At 47.9% G+C, this 24,495-nt stretch overlaps 1 protein-coding gene across 6 annotated transcripts in view; it reads right to left on the bottom strand.

Annotated features, from left to right (window-relative positions):
* The window catches only part of PAX7 (paired box 7), a 99,329-nt gene that overhangs the window by 16,191 nt on the left and 58,643 nt on the right, over positions 1-24,495 (bottom strand). For all 6 annotated transcript variants that reach the window (XM_065650012.1, XM_065650008.1, XM_065650010.1 and 3 more), the window contains exons 7-8: positions 22,267-22,432; positions 21,501-21,700 (exon numbers count right to left, since the gene is read on the bottom strand). In XM_065650012.1, coding sequence (XP_065506084.1) covers positions 21,501-21,700; positions 22,267-22,432 — 366 coding nt within the window. The remainder of the gene's footprint in view (positions 1-21,500; positions 21,701-22,266; positions 22,433-24,495) is intronic.

Below are 24,495 nucleotides of genomic sequence, written 5' to 3'. Positions count from 1 at the left end.
GAAATAACCCTGATAAGTTCAGCAAGTGCAGGGCCAGCCAGGCGCACACCCAACACTTAATAACTCGAGCTGGCAAAAGAATGGAAGAAAGGGAAAATCAGAAGGGTTTCCTATTGCCAGCTCCTCTGCTGCTTGTTCGTTTGCACTCTCAGTTCCCCTGATTTCCTGGGCGAGGGGAGCCTGGTGCAGTTTTTAAGGTGAGGGTTTCTCTTTTCAGCTCACCCTAATGAATGAACAGACCCTGGTCCTGTCTGTAAGCACCTCAGATTATTTGGGATTTTCTGAGAAGGAAGGAGAAAGGAGAAGGAAGGAGGAGGAAGGAGGAGGAAAGAGAAAGAAGGAGAAGGGCGAGGATCCTTGCTGAAAACACTGGCTGTAAGAGAGGATTACCCTTACAGCTAGGATGTTCTAGCTCAACAACTGCTTTCCCCACTTTGCTCCATAGTAAGGCTTTTCCTTTCTCTCCAGAAATGTCCCTTCTCACGGATGGTCCAGGGTAAAAAGAGTCTTTTGTGTTCATTATTTGTAATCACCTTTACACTAAGTTCATGCTGTGCTGGATCCAAACAGCTTATCGTTTCATAAAGCACTTCAAGAGGAGGCTGGGGACACTTGGGACTGTTGAGGGGACTTTCCTGTGCAGGGCAAGCTGCTGTCTGCTTCCATTTCTGAATTTCTGCCCCTCAGATGTGAAAGATCTGGTACAATTCGGTCACCATCAAATCCTTCCCTCAAATTCTACCTGGTCTTAATCCCAAATTTATAACTCTAGCTGAGCACAGCATGAGGTTTGGGTCCAAATGCCACTGCGGGAGCTCCCCTCTAATTGGACATCGGCTCACCAGGCCTTATAGGGAAAAAAAAAACATGTAGGATTTATTAAAAACAATGCAGACACACAAAGAACAGAACAAAATCTTTAACCAGAAGCGATAAGAAAGCCCTAAAGGATTTGAGTTTTGATAAGTATCCTGCTTGGAGTCCTCCAGCTCTTTAAAAGGTCTTTGGACAGGAGTTGTCCTGTGGTGCTATAGGTGCTCACTTAAGCAGGGGATGACATTAATTCTTCCCTGGGTATTTTGGCATCTGGGGTCTCCCAAGGAGCAGCACAAACCTCAAGAAGTTTGCAGTGATTATTTGAGTAGCCATCGCAAACAGGTGAAGTCTTTGAACAATGAAGTGTACAAGCCGAAGCTCCTGGACTAACACGTCGTTAACTGCGCTTCCTTCTTATTTGTCTGCCACAATTTGGTTTTGGCTACATCTGATGGTACTCTCAAATAAAGTATTTTTTAGAATTACAATATGAAGCCACTAAGAAGTGATCTCAAGCATCAGAGTAGCAAAATGCCTACTTTTAAAACCTTGCCTTTCTTATGAACATCATTTACTGCCTTGAACTAAGTGATTTCTGAAAATAAAAAGATAACCTGATGAAAGGTAACTGTCTGCTTGCTGGCAAAGCTACATCTGCACCAAAGCAAAGGGTTATAGAATAGAATCATAGAATCGTTACCGCATTAAAATTAAACCTCTCCCAAACAAAACCAGCAATACATTCACTAGGTGGGTATGTAAACCAGCACACAGCTTGCTCTCCTGTACAAACGCAACCAAAGAATTTATCCATTAGCCCCACAACTCCTGGCTGAGCCGCAAACTCTCTTTTATGAAAATATCTTGATGAAAAGCCTCCAAAAAATGGCAAATCCTCTAATTTGCTGTGTACGGTTGTGCTTCACCTGTCCTCCTCGCTGGGGCCAAGGGGAACAGTGAAGGTCTCACCCACTTGTGTTACTTGAGCAGAGTTTTTAAGGCATCTCCTGCATGCAGAAGTTTCAAAGCGTACAAGCCACTGCTGATCCAGAGATAAATGGTGGAAAAGGGATTAGAGATACTTAGCGGAGGAGAGGGAAGACTCAGGAAGGGCTGATTATTTTAAAGATATGACTATTTAAAGATAATGATTGCATAAATTTAATTAATGCATTTTCATGCTGCAAATGGCCGTTTTGTAATTAATGTATCTGGCCTCGCTAAGCATGGGAGATCACATCTCCCAGCCCCCCCTCCCCTTCTTGATTCCCCCCTCCGCCTCTCGTTTAATGAAAGACAGAAAGCAGATGACAGAAACAATTTGTCAGCCAGTACGGGTGTCAGATGCCTAATTGGTTGCGCTGAGTTAGTGGAAAGTAAAGGGGGAGAGGGTCGAGGCTGGGGGGGCTCTTTCCTCTTTATCCGAGGCTTCGGGGTGGGTGTCTGTATCGGTGCGGGGGGGAGAGCGAGGGGGCGAAAGTGTTTCTTGTTAATTGATGGAGATTAGGACACAGATTGGCGGTGGCAGGGACTGGGCAGTGACAAGAAGGGGACGGGAGAGGCTGGTTAACACCCGTGCAAACAAGCTGCCATATCTCACAATGCGTTAAGTCCTGGCAGCGTTGACAACGTCAATGGCTCTCTCCTGCCCTCCCCGCTCCCGCTGCACCCCACACACCCCTGGGCGTGGGTTTTCCTGGTTTGGTTTGCACCCTCCGGCTTAGAGAGGAATCGGGACCTCGGCAGAAAGTTGGGGACCCCGGGGAAGGGACGCTGGGCAGGGGAAGGGGCAGAATCGAGGCAAAGCAGAAAGACCAAAGCCCCACATCAAACCTGGGTTTTACTTGCCCTAAGCCTTGCCCAGGGTTCATACCATTCACACCTAAGAGATGCTCAGAAAATCTGCGTGTCCTGGCTCCTCCCCACTGTGAGACTGTCTTAAAAACCACAAGATTAAGCAAAACGGGAGTTAATGTATGTACCAGCTGGTGCCTGAGCTTCGTGGGTGCATTTGGGTCACCAATAATAAAGTCCCCATCTGATTAACTCTCCCCTGGTCATTATGTGGAGAGAAAAAACCTCCTGTTCACACAAAAAAGGCCCAGGAATCTGAAGCTTTCTGTATCAGGGAGCTGAGCATCCCGACCCTTCAGACACCCCCAGAAAGCAGCAGCACAGAGCACGTGTTATCCAAAGTCCCACCTATGTAAAAAGCAGAAACGTGTCTTATTTCTGCAACATTCTTCTTATTTTCCAAAGATTTCTGTGACCTACTTTAATGTATTTTATCACCAGCACTAGGCAGAGCTGCCACCTCTCACCTTACAAGGGGAAAAACGAGCCCAATAAAGGCTCAAACTCGAGCTGGCGCAGACGTTTATGGGGGAGAAGGAATGTGAACCCCCCAAAGCCAAGGCGGGCGTCCTCATTCCAGCCTTGTAATGAGCTCAGCACAGAAACGAGGGGAACTTCAAAACATTAGTGCCATACGATGATGTTTAGTGTATCTATACAAGCCTTTCCATGGAAGATAGAAGTTTTCCAAAGGTGGGAAGAGTTTTACCAGCTCTGTTTTCACTGCCACAAAAAGGTGATGGATGGAGAGGCATGAGGAGAAAGAGCTAAGAATAGAAAATGTTGAGTTTCCATGCTGGGCTCTGATCACATTTAAACACGCAGCCTGTGGTAATGAAAATACTACTAAGTTTCTGCATCACACTACAGGTCCCTCTACAAATGGCTTACAAAGGGTTGACAGATGCACAAATAAAAATAAATGTAATGAAAAACTCAATATTTTCTTTTAGATGAAAAAGCCTTTTAAACAGCAACAATTAAAATGGAAAGGAAATGGGTGAAGGACGCGAAGGCAAATACAAACTTTGGATCGAAAGATCAAAATGCAGTAAAGCACTGAAATTTGTAACAAAAAGATATTGAAAATAAAATATCCAGTTGCAACAGTTTTTTCTCTTTGAATCTATTCCCCTGCAAAGTCAAAAGAGCAGAAGCCAACTCAGTTGCAACTCTAATAATGAAAAAAAGGGCCCAAGGTGCTGCAGGTAAAACGGAGGAATGGGAATTATTAATTAATCCCTTCCAAAAAATCGCCACGCGCAGGCACCAAAGAAGTACTCAGCATTTACTTCTTCCACCAACACAGCTCACACACCCTCTGCCATGGTCCTTCAGGCTCTCATACACACCTTTTTTTCCTTCTGGTTTATAAAACACGAGTGTGGATCACTGGGCTCTGCTGGGGAGGAAGATGCTCTAGTGGGTATTAAACAAATGCTAAATGATTACAAGCACCATATTGGCTGCGAAAGAAAGCAAGCTGCGGTGAGCTGTGCCTGTCACGTCACTGCTCCTGCTTGGCAAATAAGTTCTAATGCACAATTGGTATTTATTAGATGACATACAACTGTCTCATTAAATCAGGGCTTGAGCATAGGGCAGAAGTCTTAATTTAAAGTGTCACCAGCTATTGAACTCAGATGGTTTACGCGGGAGCGGAGTGAAGGGGGGAAAAAAAATGGGGACTAAACGAGTAGGAAACAGTCACTGGTCCTAACCCATCTTTTAAAATGGGTTGCGATTTCTACGCTGGTCTGGGCACTAGTTCAAAAAAATATTTGCTCTGCGTTTGCTTTCTCTATGTGCACTTTCCAACTCTCCCCCTAATAAGCGGTTGGGCACCTATCTGTGTGTTTCAAATGCAGCGTCGAAAGCAAAGGTTAATGCTGGAGATTGCATTCCAATTGAAAACGCGGCAACCGGTAAATTTGGTTTGTTTAGAGTGGAAATGCTTGAACTGCTGTAGATGGGCGGCGGGTGCGCGAGAGTGGGGAGAGGGGGGTGGGAGCCGCTCCCTGCGCCCCAGCTCTTCGCTGGACAAAATTAAATTTCAAAGTTTAATGAGTTGCGAAGGGCGCTGGATTAAAAAGCCTGGTCTCTGCGCTGCCAAAACTGAAGCAGTGAGATGAAGAGAGAGAGAGAGGGAAAAAAAAAAATCCCACCAAACCCAAAACGTCAGGGAACAGAGCAAGTGAAAAATGTCAGGGCAAATTGCTCTTGACAGTGTTAATATCTGCACCTCATAGCAATAATTACATGTAAATAAATAGTGAAATAGCTCTCAGCTGGAGTCTGTACTCCGAGTGCAGATGCCACTAACAGCCAGCTGGGGACCTTTCGCTCTTCAACTGCTGCTTTCCCCCTTTTCTTCCCTCCCTCCCCCCCGTTTCATCTATGCCAGAGCTAAGAGAGCAATTGCTGGCGACTGCAAAATCTGTTCGCAGCCCTCCCCCCTTTCTCATGGCACCGCGTTCGCTCCCTCTTCATATCACCCTCCCAGCCAGGGGCTGCTCTTGGCTGTCAGGGGAAAAGTACAGTCGCTTTCAGCCCCTTGCCAGGGGAAAACGAGCTTTACTGGATTCACGTCTGGCCATGGCATGAGTAAAGCCGAGGGGACGGGAATGGCGTGGCTGACTACCCTTCCATCTCTGTGGGCTCCTAAAGATGTCAGGAGGGATGGAGCTATCTGTTTCAAGCACTGGGATTATGTTCTTCTTATCACCGAGGTTGCCTATATTTCAAAAGGACACCGGAGAACGTATGGTTTGGCAGCAGGATGCAAAAAGATGCTTCGTTTCCACAGGAGACGCGTCTCCCACTGCTATCAGAAGCATCCACAGAGATTTATAAGCCTGAGCCAGTGTCTCCAACCTTTGCCCAAGCACAAAATGCACTTCTGCAAACCTGCCTCGTTCCTTCCAAGGGCATTACGGCAAAACTGCCACGGCCCAAGCAAGGACATGGGGGGAAAAAGCCACTGCACCATCAGCATCACTGGTGAATTGCTGGTTGGAATCAATCAGCACTTTTCCTGGTTCCACGGGCTGTGATGGCAGCCTAAGAAATCACAAATGACACGGAGAGGGTGAATATTAATTAACTATTCACTGTCACTTCCAGAACGAGCCCTCGAATGGAGGCAAGTAGGGGGGAAATCCAAAGCAAAAGAAGCGTCACTTGGTGGAGCATCAACGCGTGGGACTCCTCACCACGAGATGCAAATCTGCATGGATTAAAGAGGAGACAGGATAAGTACCTGGAAGGTCCACTGAGGTTTACCAGGCAAACCACCTTTTTTTTAAGGAAATCCCCTGAGCTGGAAATAGTGAGAGGCCAGGAGAGCGCCCTGTTCTTGATCCTCATGAGGAATCTGCTCATGGTTGCTATCGGAGAGGACCTGTGGGTGGGCAGAGCTGTGACTGTCACCGAGCTCTTGGCAGCCCCGAGGGAAAAAAAATTCCCAACATCTCCCAGGCACTAAAGCCAAAGGGCCGTGGGCATCTGAGTCGGGAGGGAGGACTCCGAAGGCCTGAAAATAAAGATACAACTGCACGGAAATATAGAACTATAAACTATGGAAGCACTTTTACAGAAAAAGCCTTCTGAGCTAGCGAAGGGCCCTGACAAAGCTGCAGGTTCCTACCTCACATTTAAGCAGGATAAAAACTCTGCGCCTCCATTCTTGGCCTTGGGGATACCAACCTTCCCCACAGTACCATGAGGAGAAACACATCCTGGGATGATGAGATGCTCAGATATTATGATGAAAGTCTTAGATAAAGTTAAGCTCATTATTTTAGCCCTATTCTCTTCTACTCGGTCAACTGATCTCTCTGTGCCCTCAGTTTAGCTCCGAGCCCTACAAAGTCCAGGTCTAATTGTGAGCCATAGGGCTCTACTGACCATCTAGCAGACCTGTGATGCTTAGTCCCAAATGAAGCTGGTGTGTGCCCAGCCCCACTGCCAAAAGATGCCATATTTTCATGCCGACAGTTCATTAGCCACTCCCTAATTAGCAATTACTCAGGGGCCAAACTACTAGACTAAAGCAAATGAAAAAAATAACCTGCCACTGATAGGAGGGAGATGTTCCTACAGAACTGCAGCCTTGTGTGAGTAAAGCTTAGAGGCCTTTCCTTTCGGCTAATGAGATTCACAACAACACCCCACACTGCACCGAGCAACAAACACAGCTCCATTATTTGGAAAACAAATATGTTCTTTAGAGCTTCCTGGTTGTCAAACACCTTTTTGTTTAGCTCAACAACTAATCCACTTATCGGAGGATAAAGCTGCCAGTGAATCACCAGTATGATAAAAGCATGCACAAAATTAGCAAAAATTTGCCTATGGCTCCTGCACATTCAACAAACACCAGCTAAGAGAAAAATGATTCCTTTTTTTTTTTTTTTTTAATAACTGAGATCCCCAGGAGAGATTCTGTCAGATAGCAGCTTTTATTTTGCTTGCAGTTTTTTTTTTTTTTCCTCTCTCTCTCTCTCCCTCTCTTCCCGTATAAACCAGGCACTGAGGCTGGGAGATGCTGGGAGCTGATATGAGAGCCACGGAAATTGGCAGTATTTGAATAAGCAAGAGATGCAGCCGGGCAAAATTTTAATAAGTTGCGATTTTTTTAAAATTCAAAAAAAAAAGGAAAATAGTGTTCAGGCATTGGCTTCTTTCCTAGGATCTCAGCACTGCTGGATGCTTTGCTGCTCAGGAGGGTGTAACACCTATAGGATGCTGGATTTGTCCTTCCCCGCTCTTCAGTGTGGTTTGTAGCCCGTTGTGATTTTAGCCCCTCCACATTCCTGCATGGCAGGTCCACACTAACTCTCCTGGTTACACGGATGGGGAAACCACTGCAGACAAGAGTAAGTAGTTTGCCAGGGCTGGGCAACCAAGTTAGTAGTAAGGGACACGAAACCTCATGATTTCCAGCTGCCACGAACATTAAACCACCTTCCCTCTCTGGAGCTCTTCCACCCAAACCTTCGGAAGGACCTTGCAGAGCATTAACTAGGTAAATGGGATTTATCTACTCCCTGAAATTCCCTCTGCTATGGACACCTTGGGAATTTCTCCAGCAGGGATGCGTGCAGAGATGTTCTGGTGAGAATTCTGGCATCTCTGGACAGTTACAAATGCAGCTGTGTGAAAAGGTGGAATGAGACAGAGAAAGAGAGAAGAGAACTCCTTGGACTTGGACTTTTGCTAAAGACTTGTTCCAATAAGATAAAATAAATACCTCCATAGTCTGTGGCATCAGTGAAGAGTGATTCAGCTTTTCTGAGGTCTGACTCATTTTCTGAAGATCCCTGGCTCTCTGCACTCATCATCTAGAGCACCTAAGATGACTGAGCACCTAATGGAAGCGCGTCAGTTAAGAGGAACGAATGCGAGTGATACTCTCTCTTTGTTACCTTTAAATGACGACAGTCTGAAAGGGAGAATCAGCACAGCACGATTATTGCTGCCTTCAAGATTACCGAAATCGCGCTACCGTAGCTGTTACCAGTGAGGAACCAACAGGAGCTGACTGACGCACTTGCCAGCTGCCAGACTTTGCCCCACACAGAGCTCACCAGCTTCTTCAGAGCCAACCTCCAAGGCTCCAGCCAGCTCAGGTGATGAGGATGCTCCCTTGATCCCAAATCCTTATTTTCTTGGACCGTACGCACCTCAGCTGGATATTTGCATCACCGTAGATTAGCAAGAAGACACAGCTAGTTCAGAACCGCACCGCAGCAGTCAAACTGGGAGAACTGGGGTCTTTGAAAGTTTCTGGCTGTACTTTCTAAGCACGGATCTTTACTTGGAAGTACTGTCAGCACAATGGGCGCTGGAGGTGAAGATCTGCAACTGTTCCAGGCCACGGTCCCATCGCAAGAGCCTGAACGGAGAGAACCTGACGCATTCCAATATTCTGCTCTTCCCCCCCGCCGCAACTTTGCCTGGGCTTGAACGGGACCACAGCACATGACGACGGGAACATTTAGGGGAGCTGGGAATTAATCAAGAGGCACCCACCTGTCAGGCTGGTATCTGGAACTAAACAGAAACACTTGCTAGTGCTTGACCTCTCGCCCTCCAGACAAGCCTGCGGCTCTTGAGCAGTTTGAGAAACCCTCTTGCAGGGATCGCGGCTTTGAGACCCCGGGTGAAATAAAGCAAGGGGAGCAGGCGAGGAGAGACACAGGAGCTGGGTTACGAGCATCAGGGGAAGGAGGAAGAGGCCAGTGGGGGGACTGGCAATCTTTTGGCACGGCTGGGAGAACGTAGCTGGAGAGCTGGTGTGATGATGTGGACGCAATCGGAAAGACCAGAGCACACAACAGGTTGGCCAACAGGCCAAGAGCGAGAGCTTTCTGAGGCTCAGCCCTGTAGGTAAAAGAGACTGGAGAGTTAGAGACAAATATCCCCAAGACTTTCTATATATCCCCTGGATGAGGTTTGTGTTGGGCGAGATGTATTTGATATATCAGTGCGTGCTGATTAGCAGTCTAGCACATGTTTGAGTGTTAAATCAGCCTTCCTTGTAGTTAATGGAGGCCAAAACTCTGCGCTGAGGACCGTCCAAACAGTGAAACCTAAGGCAATGCTAACTGTGTGAAACAGCAGAAGAAAGCCCTGCATGCATGCCAAGGGATTTTGAAATACCAATCTTAAGGTATGGGATTAAGATCTTAATTTTTAAAGAGATGTGGGGCACTTGGTCTTTAAAATGCATGAACAGATTCTAGCTGACGTCAAATGGCTCAGCCACCCTGGTTGCATTGACCTCAGACCCAGACGATGTGACCAGAAAGATGCTACCCTAGTTCTGACTTTCAGATTTTCAGTTTCAGGGCTTCTGGGGTGTCTGTGCAAACACCCATGAGAGGGGAAAAGACAAATACTTCAGGAAAACCTCCTTCTGCCTGCCCTAATACTGAAGAGAAGAGAGAACAGTACAGGACAAGATCTGAGCCAACAGTGCAAAGGGGTTGGGACATTTTATGCCAGCATCCTACAAGTTCCCATACTTTAACAAGTGCAAGTCAGTTTGCCAGTCCAAAAGCCTCTGATGTTTCCAACAGGCATCTGTTACACCTGCTTCCTCCTCATCTGAAATAAAAACTCCTCCTTTCCTTGGCAGAAGTTACTCAAGCATTGAAGTTATTGAAAGCCTTAAGTCTTGCCTGAAAGAAATCTAAATACTGGGGGTTCAGTTCCACTCATGTTCCCTGGATCTATACAGTAGGGACAGAGTTTATACTAGAAACAGGCTGAAGCTGGAACATAGACCTTAAAATTCTTTGCAAGGAAGATGCCACTTTATAGATGGACACAGAAATGGGGAATAGACAGTCATAGGAGCTGGGCAGAGTGAAGAATTCATTTGCTTTCTGAGTTATACTGAGCTTGTGGCCTAGTGATGAGAGCAGGAAGACACAAGTGGCTGCTACAGAACCCAAGAAAACATTTTCTGCAACTGGTCCCTGCTTTTTCTTCTGCATTGCTCCAAGCAGCAATGACTGAAAGTCCCAGGGAGAGCTCCAAGCCTCTGGTGTTGTACAGAAACATGCATTCCCTTGAGCTAAAAACCTGGAGCTACGGATTCTAAAGCAAGCAATGCTTTGCTGGAGTCTCAGGAAACAGAGCACAGATCCAGGCAAGGATGCAAAACTGTCTGGGACACAGCAAGCAGCTAAGCCGAACGCTCCGGGAACACCGGCCCTATCTGGTACTGAAATCACCTTGCTCCCCTGGGAGAGCAGAAAGCACCGTGAAACCCATGCCGCAAACTCCGAGGGAGCAAATCCCTTTAGAAGCAGACAGAACCGCATCCCTTTCTCACTACAAAACCAGCGAGCAGCCCTCCTGCATGGCTGACCTGCTCTCCCCACTGCTGCTCATTTTTTCAGGAGCCCCTGGCCCCATCGGGAAGCGTTTCCCAGGCAGTCTCAGCATCTCCTCCTCCTACCGCAGTACACGAGTCCCGCAGCAGGAGCCGGTGCCCACCCGGGGTCCCTCCTGCCCCGTCTGCCAGGCTGGAGCAGGGCACAGAGATGCAATTAGCAGCACGCCCAGCCCAGAGCTTCGTTAGAGCTGGTGGACCCAACACTCCCGACAGAGCCACTGAATCCGGTGGTGGCTTTTAGGGTCGGGGAGACCCCATGTGGCTCCTAATTCAGGGCTGGATTTGTGCTCAGCTGCGCACTTTAATCATTAATTAAAGGTTTGCCATCGTCCTCCGGCAGCTGTTAGTGTCCTACAGGTCGATCCCCAAGCAACACTCTGCTGAGCCAGAGCCACCGATTGGAAAGTTCATTGGATGGGCAGTTTCCAACCCCCTCCCCAATACACCCAGGGATTTATTTCCTCATCAGAAAAAAAGGGCTGCAATATCAGACAATGCTCTGCTTTGCATCACCCCTTCTTCTCTCCTTCTTGCAGTCAGCCCCCAAATATTGCTTGCTTTTCTCCTCTCATTCATTCTTTTTTCTTTCTTTTCTTCCTTTTTTTTTTGAATGAAAAAAAAAATGTTATTTTATGCCTCCTGAGCCTTGCCGGCTGGGCTCGGCGTCTGTATCAGCTGGAGGAGCTTATGAGCCTCGTCTCCTTGGATTTAGACTGAAATTTTGATTTTCTGCCGCACTCAGATAATGTGGAAATCCTGTTCCCCGATATTTACTGTTTATCAGCGCAGCACAGTGCAGTTCTGGGGGGAAGGGAATCTCTCCCTCCATGTGTCCCCCCTCGCTCCCCTCCACCCCTCATCCTGCATGCTAATGGAGTTGGACTTCGGAGCAGACACTACAACAATAGCCTAATTACAGCGAGAGCGGAGGGGAAGAGAAACTCCCTGGCAAAGAGTCTCGGCATCACGGGGACGAACTCTGATCCCTGTGCCCATCACCAGAGCCAGCCGGAGCACTGGGCTGGTCTCTCGTCCTGCCAGGGATCACTAAGCCACCTACCCCTCTCTAGACCCACTCCTAAGCCAGGCTTTGTCACCTCAGGTGGATCCCAGGTCCCTTCCAGCTTTAGGATGGGGAAGTACAGTGCATAGCAAGCCACACCACATCTGCTTTCCCCCAGCTCCTCGCTGGGATTAAATGCTCCTGTCTCGTGTGTCCGAGCCATGTTGTTCTCAGCATCTGAATCTATGAAGCCACCTCCCTGTCCCTTTTGTGTCATCTTTGTCCCAGAGGGAGTCCATGTGTTTGGGGACCCCGTCTGCAAGCATCGTCCCCTTCCACAGCGTGTATCCCGCTCCTCCATGTGCCACCACACACGCCAAGTCCTACGTCCTCCAGTCAGGATTAGCATCGCTGAGCCCTCGCAAACTCACTCCTGCAAGGAACCCGGAGGCGAGAAGGGAAAAGGGGAACACACCTCCCTGCGTGACATGAACTAGGCAAGAAAAATAAAACAATGATAATAAAATCTGGGGCTCAGCAGCAGGGGAACAGCTCTAAGGACCACTTAAGTGGCCAGCGGTGCATAATGCCTTGCTATTAATGAGGCCTGCCGCTGATCCCTAAAAGGGTTGGTTATTGTCAGATAACGTACGGGGCTTTCTCTGTGCCCCCCAGCCCCTCGTGGGGAAGGCAGGCATCTCCCTGTGCTTGGGATTGAGCTGAATAATGTCCTGGCCACCTGCAAACGCGCTGGGCTTTCTCTGCAACTGCATAATTAGAGGCAGCATTGGGGTAAGGCAGCAGGATAACGCAGCATGTAGAAAAGAAAAATGGGAAAAATAAGGGGTTTTTATATATTAAAAAAAGGGGGGGGAAGGAATGGAAAAGGAGACAGGAAACATGATAAGGCTCAGCCAGGCGCTCTCTGCTCGGCTGTTCTCTGTGCAGCTTGGCTGTTGGCTGGCTCTTCTGGTTTAAAGTGACTCCACTTCTTATGGAAACGGAGAGGCGGTATTAAAAAAAAAAAAAAAAAAACACACCAAGACACAGAGAGCTTCCTTATCTCATGGAGACAGTTGTCAGGAATCACTTTGACTGAGTCATTTTGTCTCCATGCTTTTTTTCGCTGTCAAGCAGGCCTCAGGACATGGATCAAAGGAGAGGCGCCGAGCGCTCGCTGAAACTTCTGATCCCTTCTCGGTAGAGACGCACGAGTGGCAGACAGCTCTCCTCCACATCAAATGGAAGGAGAGAGGAGAGGGAGGAAGAAGGGAAGGGAGAGGGAGAAGAAAAGCTGGGAGACACAGAGAGAGGAGGCTGTGAGGAGCTCTCTCTGCCGCTTCGGATCTCAGGGGAGAGACAGACGACAGCAGCTTTCGCTTTCTCTCTTCCCCGTTCCCCATCAGCTCTGCACTGGCCTTGTGGGTGAATTCCTACCCCAAAACAACCCCCTGGGTGTCAGCCTTGCTTCTTCTCCTTCAATCTCTCAGATCAGTCGCTGTGATTTTCCTGTATCTGCTTGGCAAGCGGCTCCCCACCCTTTTCCTGATGTGATTCACGATTCCCTTTCAGGTGCTTATTCCCTGAAATAAGATCCCCCTCATCTCCAAACTGGATAAAGGCTTAAGGGCTGACTCTGGCTTACTGCGGCGAGCTAAGACCCTCCGCACCTTTGATCAATTTACTGCTGACACACCCCAGACCCCGCCAGGATTTCTGATCTTCAGTCCCCGCTGCAAATTGATCTCGTGCACGCCTGTCTGATGGAGGCAAGCAGCAGCGTCTTGCAACAGGAGGCCTTGCTGCACCCAAGCCATTTTCCCCCGTGTCCGCCGCTGTGCAAGGTGCAAACTCCCGCGTGGCACGCACCCCAGCCCCGATATTTATCTGTTCCACACGCAGCTATATCTCCTCTCCTTTGCACCTCCCTTGCTCCCTGTACACTACAGAAGCTCCGTCACCCCAAGCTGCTAAATCACGTATTGCAAAGCCGTATACTGCTCCTCCTCCCTCTGTACACGGTGCATTGAGACAAATGCGCTGCAAGCTCCCACAATACCGAAATGCCCTTCATCTCACACAAAAGACCAGCACAGCATCCCTTTAGGGTACATCTCCCCCATAAACCCTTTGTGATGCTTCACAGGGCCCTGCAGCTCTTCTGAGCAGCCCTCCAGGAGGCTCCAGAGATGGACACAACCCCCAAAGTCCTCCCTGTCCTCTCAGCCTCCAACGTTCTGCTCGCAACCTTTGCTCTAAGATGCTGCAACCCACTCATCCACGATCACAGCAGCTGGCTTGCTTTGGGACAGGAGCGAACGCAAGTTTCCTGCATCGTTAGCACATGTCGATGGTGAAGCGAACTGAAAATAAACCGTACTGAATAACAACCCATTTCAAAATGCATCCATCAGCTCTGGGAAAGCTGGAGGTCACGGCATATCGCCCTAACACGGAACCATGTGAGCAACGCATAATCCTGTGTCTGTCTTCAGCGGAGCGTCTCCTGAGTTGGGGCAGGGTTGAGGTTCGCAAGGAGAGTGATGGACCTGCCCGTACCTGCAATACACCATCCCACCTCCTCTCCCAGCGCATCTCTGCTCTTCTGTGCACCCACTGATCTCACTACACTTTCCACAACCCCTATTTGTGGAAAAAAATAGAGGGGCAGGTTGAGGTCAGCGCCTGATCCACTGCAAAGTACACTGCTGTAGATTTTTCCTATCATAGATGGCTTTTCATAGCCAGGGCACAGCTGGAGCACAGCTGTTACACTGTTGCTAGATTTTAACAGGCACACACGACGCGTGAGCACACACACCGGCATGTACGCACAGAACGTGCATGCAGGACCTCGATGCCCTTGTGCACGCAGGCGTGCAAGAGCACGCACGCATGCCCCTGCCTCTGAATCCTGATTATTCCTTTTACTGCATTCCTCCCTTTTAAGCTTCCCCTCTCTCTTGCGTCCCTCATTCCAGGGCTGCTTTCCCCGCCGCGGTCCCTTGATTCCTCTCGCGGCTCAGCACCAGCTCCCCAGTCCCTGGGCTATTGCAGCTCTTCCAGCCGCGCAGCGAAACGCTCGCCTCCGAGTGCCAGAGGTCACTCCGAAATGCCCGTCGCCAGGCTGGATGCTGTATTAATTGCTAATCTCTCATTTTTCTCTATCTGCGCTGCCTGCCTTGTCTCGGGTTCCCTTATTAATCATAAAGCAGGGCAAATCCTACATTTGAATTCTCTGAGTCTGTGTCTCCCAGCCAAGTCCCTCTTACCCTCCCCGGTGTGGAAAAGAGACAGGACCCAGAGGGGTTTCGGCAGAAATTGCAGCCCCCGCATCGCCTCTTCCACCCACCCGGAATCGGTTCTGCCGCCACCACCCCATAAACGGGTAGTGGAGTCTGGGTGGGAAGGGATACTTAAAAGATTTTTGGGTACAGATTCCCATGTCTTAGCCCTGGGTTTCTTAAATACGTGCTCCCTGCTCTGACATCTGGGGGCTTATCAGATACTTTCACACCTCCCTGCATTTCCTCCTGCTGTCATTGGTCTCGTCATTCTCCTCAGGTTTTTTTCCCTGTGTTTCTTCTCCTATTTACTCCTTATTCCCCAATTTGTTTGCTTCTGATACTTGTGTTGACAAATAGTTCAGTGCCACAGGGCTGGTCCTGGATCCGCCGGAGGTAACGACAAAGCTCCTGTCGAACTCAGGGCTCAGGAAACAACTGTTTGCTCTGAAATCCTTCGATGTTTCTAATATTTTAATATCTCAGTAATACCCACAGAGAACAATGTCTGGAGTGGAAAAAAAATAGGAATAAACACAATCAGTGCCACCCAACGTTAAGGTTAAGGTAATAAGGTGCTGCCTAATTTGTTTCTAATCAGTTTTCAATGGGATCTGAGCATCCAAATGAATCGAGGAAACCCAAGAAACCTCCAGATTGACAGAAAGCATTTTGGCCCCTCAGATATGAATTTCCCCCTTCCCACCCTACTCCTTCGCTCGCAGAAACAGTCATTAGGAAAAAGGCAGATAAATACGTATCCATTTTCACACGAGAAAAATGTTCCATTCTCCCCTTTTCCCGTTGTCGGGAGCAGAGGCGTCTAATTGACAAGAGCAGATGGCTTTGTTTGGTTAAATTAAAAAAAAAAAAAAAAAAGAAACTTTAGTGGAAAAACTACCAGCTTTCCTGGGACACATAGGTTAAAAGTTTAGAGAGATGGGGCTGCATTCGACACCGAGCGAGAGAAAACGCCAACGCAGTCTCAGCAGAGCCAGTTTCTCCCAGAGAGAAACCTGGAGCTCCCACGTCCCCCTTCCACACTCCTGCAAAAAAAGGACAGGGATTTTAGCATGTGTTCACCTCCTTCTCCAAAAATCCCGCGTGCAATCTGCAACAAAGGTCGTGGGGAGGCTGAAGAGCGCTCGCTGAGAAAGAAACGGGGTGCGAGGGATAATTGTGACTCGGAAAAGGGACAGAAGGGACTTTGTGGAGGGCAGACACTTCATTTGGGGGAATCGCGGTCCTGGAGAGATGGGGCTGCAAGGGGAACGCGGAGGAGGCGGCCTGGGGGGAACAGGGCAGAGACCATGTGGAAATAAAACAGGAGTGGAAAAGGAAGGTGGGAGAAAGGGGAAGGAGAGACGGAAAAGGGAGGAAGAGGAACCCAGGAGGCAAGGTTAAAAGAAAAACCCTCGTGTGAGGTGGCACCCAAGAGCGTCAGAGGTTAAAGAATATGAGAAGAACATGTTCCTACACTAAGATAAGCCGGAGAAATGAATCCTTATCCGTCCAAAACCAACCCTTTAAAATTCGAGCGAGAGAAGGGTCTCCTTTCAGGGAAACGGGGAATCCTTAATGCTTCCTCCCTCAGCAACTGTAATGCCAGGATGTTCCCAATCTGCTTTGAGGGATGGAAAGATTAAGAATAATAAAAAAATTGCAATAAAATATGTGTGAACGAGGGGGTAATTGTGGACAAATGCAGCATTCAAATTCATTTTTCAGCTCTTTTACACACCATTTCAATCTTATTTTCTGCTTGTTAATGAGATCTTGTTGGTTGGGGTGGGCACGGCTGCCCAGTATCGCTTGGGTAATTGCACATAATTTTCTCTCTACTAGTGATTTGCATCAGATTTTTTTTTTTTCTAATTCTTTGCTATTTAAACCCCCTCCTCCCTTTCTCCCTCCCCCCCCAAATCTCACCCTCTCCTCCCCCTCTTTCTTCCCCTCCCCTTCTCCTGGCCCAGCAAGACTCATTTTGAATGCTTATTATAGGCACAGTGTCTCCGACAAAAAAAAAAAAAAAAAAAGAAAAAAAGAAAAAAGGAAGCAGACAGAAGGGATCCATGTCAGTGAAGGAAAGAGCGCTGTCTCGCTGGAGCCAGCCCCCGCGATGCCTGCTCCCCGCTCGCCAGTTAACATCGTGTCCTTCCCAGTTGCCAGGTTTTCGACCCCAAAAAAAGGACTCGGCTCTTCTCACGCTTCTGCCTGGATCTGTGCGCTCCTGACAGGGATTCACATGATCCCTGATCCACCCGGGATGGTGGAAGAGACTGGAGCCCCGGGACAACGTCAGGAAAAACAAAACTGTGCTCTGGGCTAAGAGGGTCCTTGAGTTTAGAACCTGACCTATGCCCCAGGTGTCCCTCCAGCAACACTATCAAGAAACAGTCATAAACCAGAAATCTTAAAATCTGACTCCAGCCTTCAGATACTGCAGTAACACTGGGAATGAATTTGCTCATGGAACAAAAAAAGCCACCAAAAGCCCTGAGAAAATTAAAGCAATAAATATGAGATGGTGAACAAGTTTCTCTTGGCTCTTCGTCTTTCTGGAATTGTCTCAATCTTTGGGTGAGCCTGTGGGTTTGTTACAAGATTCAAAGGTCTCAGAAATAACATTTTATGAAAGTATAGGAAGCGCCTGACTGAACTATACCTTAATATGCTCTCCAGCTAGACAGGGGCCATCTGCAACAAACTAATGATCTTTTGCTTTTGAATAACCCCCTGCAAGACCCCAACATGTTACAGCGAACGGTCAGACACATTTAAGATACAGGCCCGGATTTAAAAGGGCAGCAGAAATTTTAGGAGGCAAAGCAGTGGACAAAATCCTCCTAAAAAAACCACGAAGACATTTTGAAAGGCAGAAGAGACATGCTAGAGATGAAAGCAGCCCAGAATACAACATGACCCTACTTTTTTACTGTTTGAAAAGCACGCAGGGAATCTCCTGTCATCACAAATGGCAGAGGCGCAGTCAAACGTGGCCCTCACTTTTCTCTTTATGTTGACTTGTAATTAATTCATTGAATTTCCTCCCACCTCAGCCCACCCTGCAGCAGACACCTTTCTTAAAGGACTGGCAGATGCTGATCACGACATAAATGGACTTAATACTGAGTTTACCGTTATACTGAGCTATTTGTCATAAGCCTTATCACAGCCACGGTGAGGGGCAATACTGAGCCAGCACAGGGATGAACTTCAAAACAAATGGATGCAAAGTTTCTCCTCACTGCAGTGTGAAGCATGGATCTGGTGAAGAATGTCTTGGTGCTTGGCCTTGTTCTAGTTAAATGGGAGATGATTCCTCTGCGGGATGAAAATGAGTTGGAAATATTTACGATGCATTTATGAAAACCCAGCCGTCCATGCACATACTTGGTTTACAACCCACTCTTGGAAGAAATTATGAGACAGAAGCTCCGGGGCCAGAAATTATACTCTATGACTGCTAATCCTGCTTACTCACACTTTGCTTCAGGTCTCTGTTTCTTCACTAAGTTTTGGCACAGGCATTAATGCCAACCCAGAGGCCACTGAGTCAACCAACTGAATCTGGGACAGCTGCTGCCGGCCCATGCGACCTTCGGGGAGCGACGGGGACCTCGCTGCTGCATGTTCCTGATCATCCGTGACTGCTGCAGCCACCCAGCGCATCCTACCAGATGCGAGGTGACACATCTGGCTGCAGCTGGGCAGCCTGTGAAGTTTGCTTTCTCCAAGAGGTGACACTCAGAGCAAGGTCTCTCTCCTACAAAGGCACAAAACCATCACAAATCACCGCTCGGGTTGCCCTGAGGACTGTCACTAAGGTCTAGGACGGAGTATGGCATGAGAGATCATGCTACGTAGTGGTTTAATTACATAGAACCATCCTTCGCATGACCAAGTCAGTGTTCTTGGATGAAGTGTCACAAAAAACATTATAATGGGATGAAGTAGCTGAAGATAAAATTTCCCAGTTGACCTCTCGCTCCTCAGCAGTCTCAGGTCTGGAACAGAGGCCCAACGGCCTCTACACCGAGGAAACCACATGGGAAATGTTTCAGGGATCCAGCAGCAGAGATGGATGGGTACAAGGCTTTGTGTGTCACAGGCTGGAAAACAAGCACGAAACATGGCCATTTCCCACGTGAAGGTTGGGGAAAACTTCAGCAGCGTCTGCTCTTTCCATCAGGAGGGGGAGGACTAAAGTGCATGCGTGCGTGGGGGGACCGAGCCCGCGGAGGCCAAACGTAATCCCCTTTTCTCTGTTGTGAGAATGAAAATGCCATGCTTCTCCTCTAGAATTTCAGCTGCCAGCAACGAGCCCGTCTGGTGGATTCTGGCCGGGACACCCAATCCCGGGGTAACTGGATAGCGGTGCCGAGCGGCAGCAAATGCTGGAGCTCTCAGCCAGGCTGGCCCCTACCTCCTTGTCTAAACTGCGAAGAAGTTTCCCTCCTGCTGCTGCTAAGGGATGAAACCAGAGAACTGTCCATTTGCAGCTCAGATAAATTGCCATCATTTTAAGTTCCCAGTATTTTTTTTTCTATCTCCTGGACTCTTTCCTTCGCTGTAGTTGGTATTTACCCCTGCAGAGTGCAACCAGATACTGCAGATATCTGAACAAGAGGGTTGAGGTGCAACGGGTTGTACCTGTAATGCCATGGAATAGCTGAATTATGCACAAATAGGTTATACAGAGCATCCCATATTGAGACCTGGCAAAACTTTTACCCATCCTGCTACATAAAGGAGGACCCTTCTATGAGGTCCCATTCATGCTGACAGGAGTTATTTCTTGCATCCTTCCACTAGGAACAGTAGAGGGCTTAGGAAAATAGCAAGATAAGTAAATATAAAGCAGTCATAAAATAGCCTGGGTTAGCCTTTCTATGCACAAAAGAAACAGAAGAATTTATATGCTGATAGCTTGGCCCTCACATGATTAAAAGCATTAGGAAAATGGGAATCTCCCCTTCTTGGGGGTGCAAAGCTCTCTTTTCTTCAGGACTGCCAGATAATGTATCCTCTCTTTGCCATACAAAAGGCTTATTGGCTCAGGACTCTATCTTCCCCCAGCCCGAGCCTGGGGGCAGGGTAATTTGGGATAGGGATAAGCACAGGAAAAGTGTTGGTCTGATCATTTCAATGAGCCTCTGATTTAGTGAGCAGGACTAGTAAGCAAATGATGAAGCTACAGAAATGGAAATTGCATGATGGACTTGTACACATCTAGCGCTTCCGCAGCTTTATCATGTGGATCTCATCTTTAACTTATTCTGTGGTGCTAAATTGCACTTGTGATAATCAGAATTAATCATGTGCCCTGGACCATCTAACCTGCAGTCTGCCTTTGAATTCCACCCCGTACCCTCATCTCCCAAGCCCAGTGCCGTTAGAGATCCCTTGTCAGAAAGATGTTGCCCTATTTCCCCCACAAATTACACTGTTTGAGCCAATATTCAGCCTCACACCAGTCACACTTTTACATTTTCCATCTCATGACCATTCAAAGCTAGAAGTGGGATTTTTATACCATTTCAGAGAAGCTGCAAAATTTCCCTCTTTCCATTGACACTCAATGTTTGTTTTCACACTCGAGAGATCACAAGCTATTGGACCTTAAATTCTGTATACCTCTCTGATGTCCCCGTTCATTGCACTCCTCTCTAAACAGTTGTAGCCTTTTCATTTCAGATGCCTACCTAATTACTCCTTGTAGTTTCAAATTATTTTCAGTTCCTGTCTTAAATAGTGACACTGGCCACCCTGAAACAACTGCTGTAGTGCACTTCATATGTGTCCGTATTCCACAAGGGACTGAGAAAAAAGTAAAACATATTTGGTACTCCTCCAAGATGGCAGGCACCACATGGATACAAGTCCTCGCTGTTAATTTTCAGTGTACAATACGTGCCTTGTTCCACTTAAAAGCAAATGTGCATTTGGAAAACAGATCACATCAAGTAAACCAAAGAGATGCTGAAATGAGATGAAATGTACCTTTTCTCCTTTAAAGCTTAGCTACCCCTCTCATTCTGACCTCGTGGAAAGCGTTAGCAGAATCATTTACACGACAGTTTCTCAAAACTAGATCCCAGATCTACATCCCTGTGTCCTGAGGAAGCTCAGATCCACGGCACTTGCAGGGCTTTCCATGTTCCAACCAGACTTGGACAAGCTGGCTTCAGTTCATCTCTAGACCAGTCGCCCACAAATCATGGACTACTTCTAAAGAAAGTCTGCAAGAAGTAACTAAAAAAATCAAGCGTGCTGTCATTAGGCTAAAATCCACAATCAAACGGCCCACACCTGCACTGGAATTTTTTTTGGAGAGCTGAGAAGATGAACACCAATGCTCCAGTCCTGGTGTTTGCACTTACAGTGAGTTAACCTGAATACGGGAACTAACAGGATACAGATGCTCTGGCAGCACAGTGCTGAGCTCAGGACAGACATACTGCCGACAAACAAATTAACTAATTGCTTAAACCAGGCTGCTTCCAGGAATTTGTGACAATAACTCCCTTGTTAACCATAACACACTGTGATAGCCTGAAGTTTGCCCTGCTCTCGGACGATCTGGACCAGCCAAATAGTGTCAGGCAAAGAAAGAGAATGGAAGCGGGTGACATACCTGCGGAGAGAGGCCATTGCTAACAGGATTCATGTGGTTGGCAGGAGCTGTGGCATTCATGAAACTGTCCGAGTAGCTGGAGAAGCTGTGTCGGGCCCCGTAGGCAGAGCCGGTGTCGGCAGCGGCGGCGGCAGCGAGCCCTCCCTGGTGCATGGTGGATGGCGGCAGGGGCTGGGGTCTGTGCACGGTGCTTCCCCCGTCTGCGGAGAGAACGGGCAGGAGGAAAACGTTGGCGGGTGTTAGAGCTGGGGCTCTGCAGAGCGTGGATTGATGGTCCGGCTATTCCGATCCCAGCTTCTGGGTCCCACTATCTCTGTGCCCCACAGGAACATGAGCGTATCATATGACAGCACAAAATATGCCAACTTGGGATGAAATATCTGAATTTTCTCTTAATTTTTCCCCAGAGAGAAGCTGTAAATTTGTGAAGACCAAGGCCAACTAGGATTAGCAATACTCCTTCTACTGAACCCCAGTATGGAGTTTCATCCAGAACGAGGGATCACCTAATATGATACTCACTTTATAGCGATGTGCTCATCATTTCAAAGCTGAGCAGAAGAACTACGGTCATGAAAGGACCATGAGACAGAGGAGAAAACTGTGGAGTTTCCGTTGACTTGAGGAAATACCTGGTCTTCCCAACTAAAGGAAAACCACCTATGTATTACAAGAGCCTGTGGGATGTCACAAATCAGAAAGGGAAGGGACGATGGGGTGACGTAGGGCAGGAGAAGAGGAGCAGCACAGGCGAAGGGGCGCTCACCTTGGGAGATGGTGGTGGTTGGGTAGGTGGAGTCCGGCAGCTGGTATGGGGGGAGAGTCGGCATCCCTGTGGGCGGGAAGCCCCCTGGCAGCAGGTGGTTGAAAGCCGCGAGCTGGTTCGCCCCTGCCTGTTTGCGCCATCTCGCCCGTCGGTTGCTGAACCACACCTGATGGGGAGCGGAAAAAAAACACGTGTGACTCGGAGCTGCTGTCCCATCTCACCTGCACTGCTGGTGGAAACGCATCCTGAGTTACAGCGCTGGCCAAACACTAGTTCGAGTCGCTGCCTGACACACACTTTGTGAGTATTTGTCTCCGTTCCTCAGTTTCCTTTCTCCCAATCACAATACTAGTACTGCCCTGGCTCTTGGGTGAAGATACATTCATTTAAAACAGTTAAAGATACTATTAAGAGCATGGGAGGGTGTATCAGCAGTAGGGCAGGATGAAGAGGAATAATTTAACTTGTGTATTCCAAGAGAGTCCATTCCAAATAGATGCATTGCTACCACCTGGCCATTCTGCCTTGTTATCTGACAACTATGTGAATTATGCTGAAGGATTAAGTACCATAATAGCAACACGGCTGCACTGTTAGGAGGGATAAATAGAGAGATTAGCATCATGGTTTCTATGTTAGACAAGCTAAACAGATAGAACCAGACCGGAGGGAATACAGGGCTTTCTCGGCTTCTCTGGACTGCAGCAAATCACTGTTGTCTGTATGCTAAGACATGCTCTCCTTGCAAGAGGCACTGCAGTGTGCACTAGAATTGTACTGCAGCCAATTTAAACCTCTGTGCATTAAAATAAACCCGGTACTAACGCACGTGCAAAGCTGGGCTTGTGTTTCCTGCAGTGCTAGTTTACCTGTAAGACGCAAGGGGAGATTTTTCTAAATGCATTTGTCTGCCCTGATGTATTTTATCATGGGCGATCTCCTTTCTGCATAGTGGAAAGGGCTTCTCAAGCTGTCTCTTGGGCTTGGTTTACTTCATTTAATCAGAGAAGCTCTCAGGCCCGATCCCCGTTTGGGGTTCAGAAGTATGCGGATAAGCTTTCAAGCCAGATGAGAATGCAGCTGCTGGACTCGGTGAGGCCTAAAGGGCTAGAAAACACGATTAAATTTCACAGCAACAAGAAAAAATGAAGCAAAAATCAAGGGTGTAAAGCATTTGGGGTGAAAAAAAATCTTCCATCAGGCTTCCAAGCTGCTCAACGTCAGATCAGAAGCTGGGGTTACAAGGGTTTGAGGCACTGCAGCCTAAACCGTCCCCACATCTTGTGAATTGAAACTAAAATTTCCTCCCTAGATACAGCAGAACCTTAGTCTGACCGCACCTCGTACTTCAGCCACGATCCAAATCTCAAAGTGGATATTTTTCTCTGCCCTTTAGATTGAGTCCCGCTGCAAATGGTCACTTGCTGGTTTGCCTTTTTCTGATCGGCACCTATGGGTCACCCAGCACGACAAGGCAACATGTTTTCACTGCGAGATGTTTAATTGAGCGCTGGCTCTCAGTCCACATGCTACAGTGGTTCTTCGTGCAAAAACAAGCATACGCTGAGCTTCACACACCAATTTCTGTGAGGTTCTCTGGATCACAGTCTATTCTTGCTCTTTCTCTGTGTTACTCATCCAGTGTGGTGTGGAAACAGTTTAAAACCTGCTAACGATATTTGCGTGTGACCTGCTGGTGATGGTTAGGAAAGACCTAGTCCTGGGCAGTCCTTCGCTTCACGCTGCTATTTACATCCACGTACAGTGAAAACAAAAAAAAATGGTTTTCTTTGGAAGAGCTGGTCTAAATTAAACCCCCTGAAATGTATCCAGGGCTGATGTCAGGTCCTTAGAACCAAACGTGTCTTTTTACAGACCTGTTCCTACGGCACTGCACTAGCGGCTGAAGCAGCATAACCTCTCAGCACCTTCCAAAAGCCTGACAGAAATAGGTCAGCTCACATCCGACCTGCATTGCCCAACAAAGGCCACGCAGGTCAGAATCTCTGGGTCCATTTTTGGCACCAAAAGTCGCTAGCAAAATCTAGGACAGAGTCAAGGAGAGAGAAATGAATGAAACTTAAAGTTCTGTAACACTTTACAACTCTTTTACACAGTCCAATCCATGGCACGGTTTCTAGGAGCAGTGAGCAACACAAATGAATAAATAAATAACCTTTTGTTTGCCCCGGTCATGCAAAGAGGATGGTCCCATCCTTTTCTCACACA

The sequence above is a fragment of the Caloenas nicobarica genome, chromosome 22, assembly GCF_036013445.1.
Source record: "Caloenas nicobarica isolate bCalNic1 chromosome 22, bCalNic1.hap1, whole genome shotgun sequence".
Classification (NCBI taxonomy): domain Eukaryota; kingdom Metazoa; phylum Chordata; class Aves; order Columbiformes; family Columbidae; genus Caloenas; species Caloenas nicobarica.
This window is presented reverse-complemented; position numbering and strand designations above follow the sequence as displayed.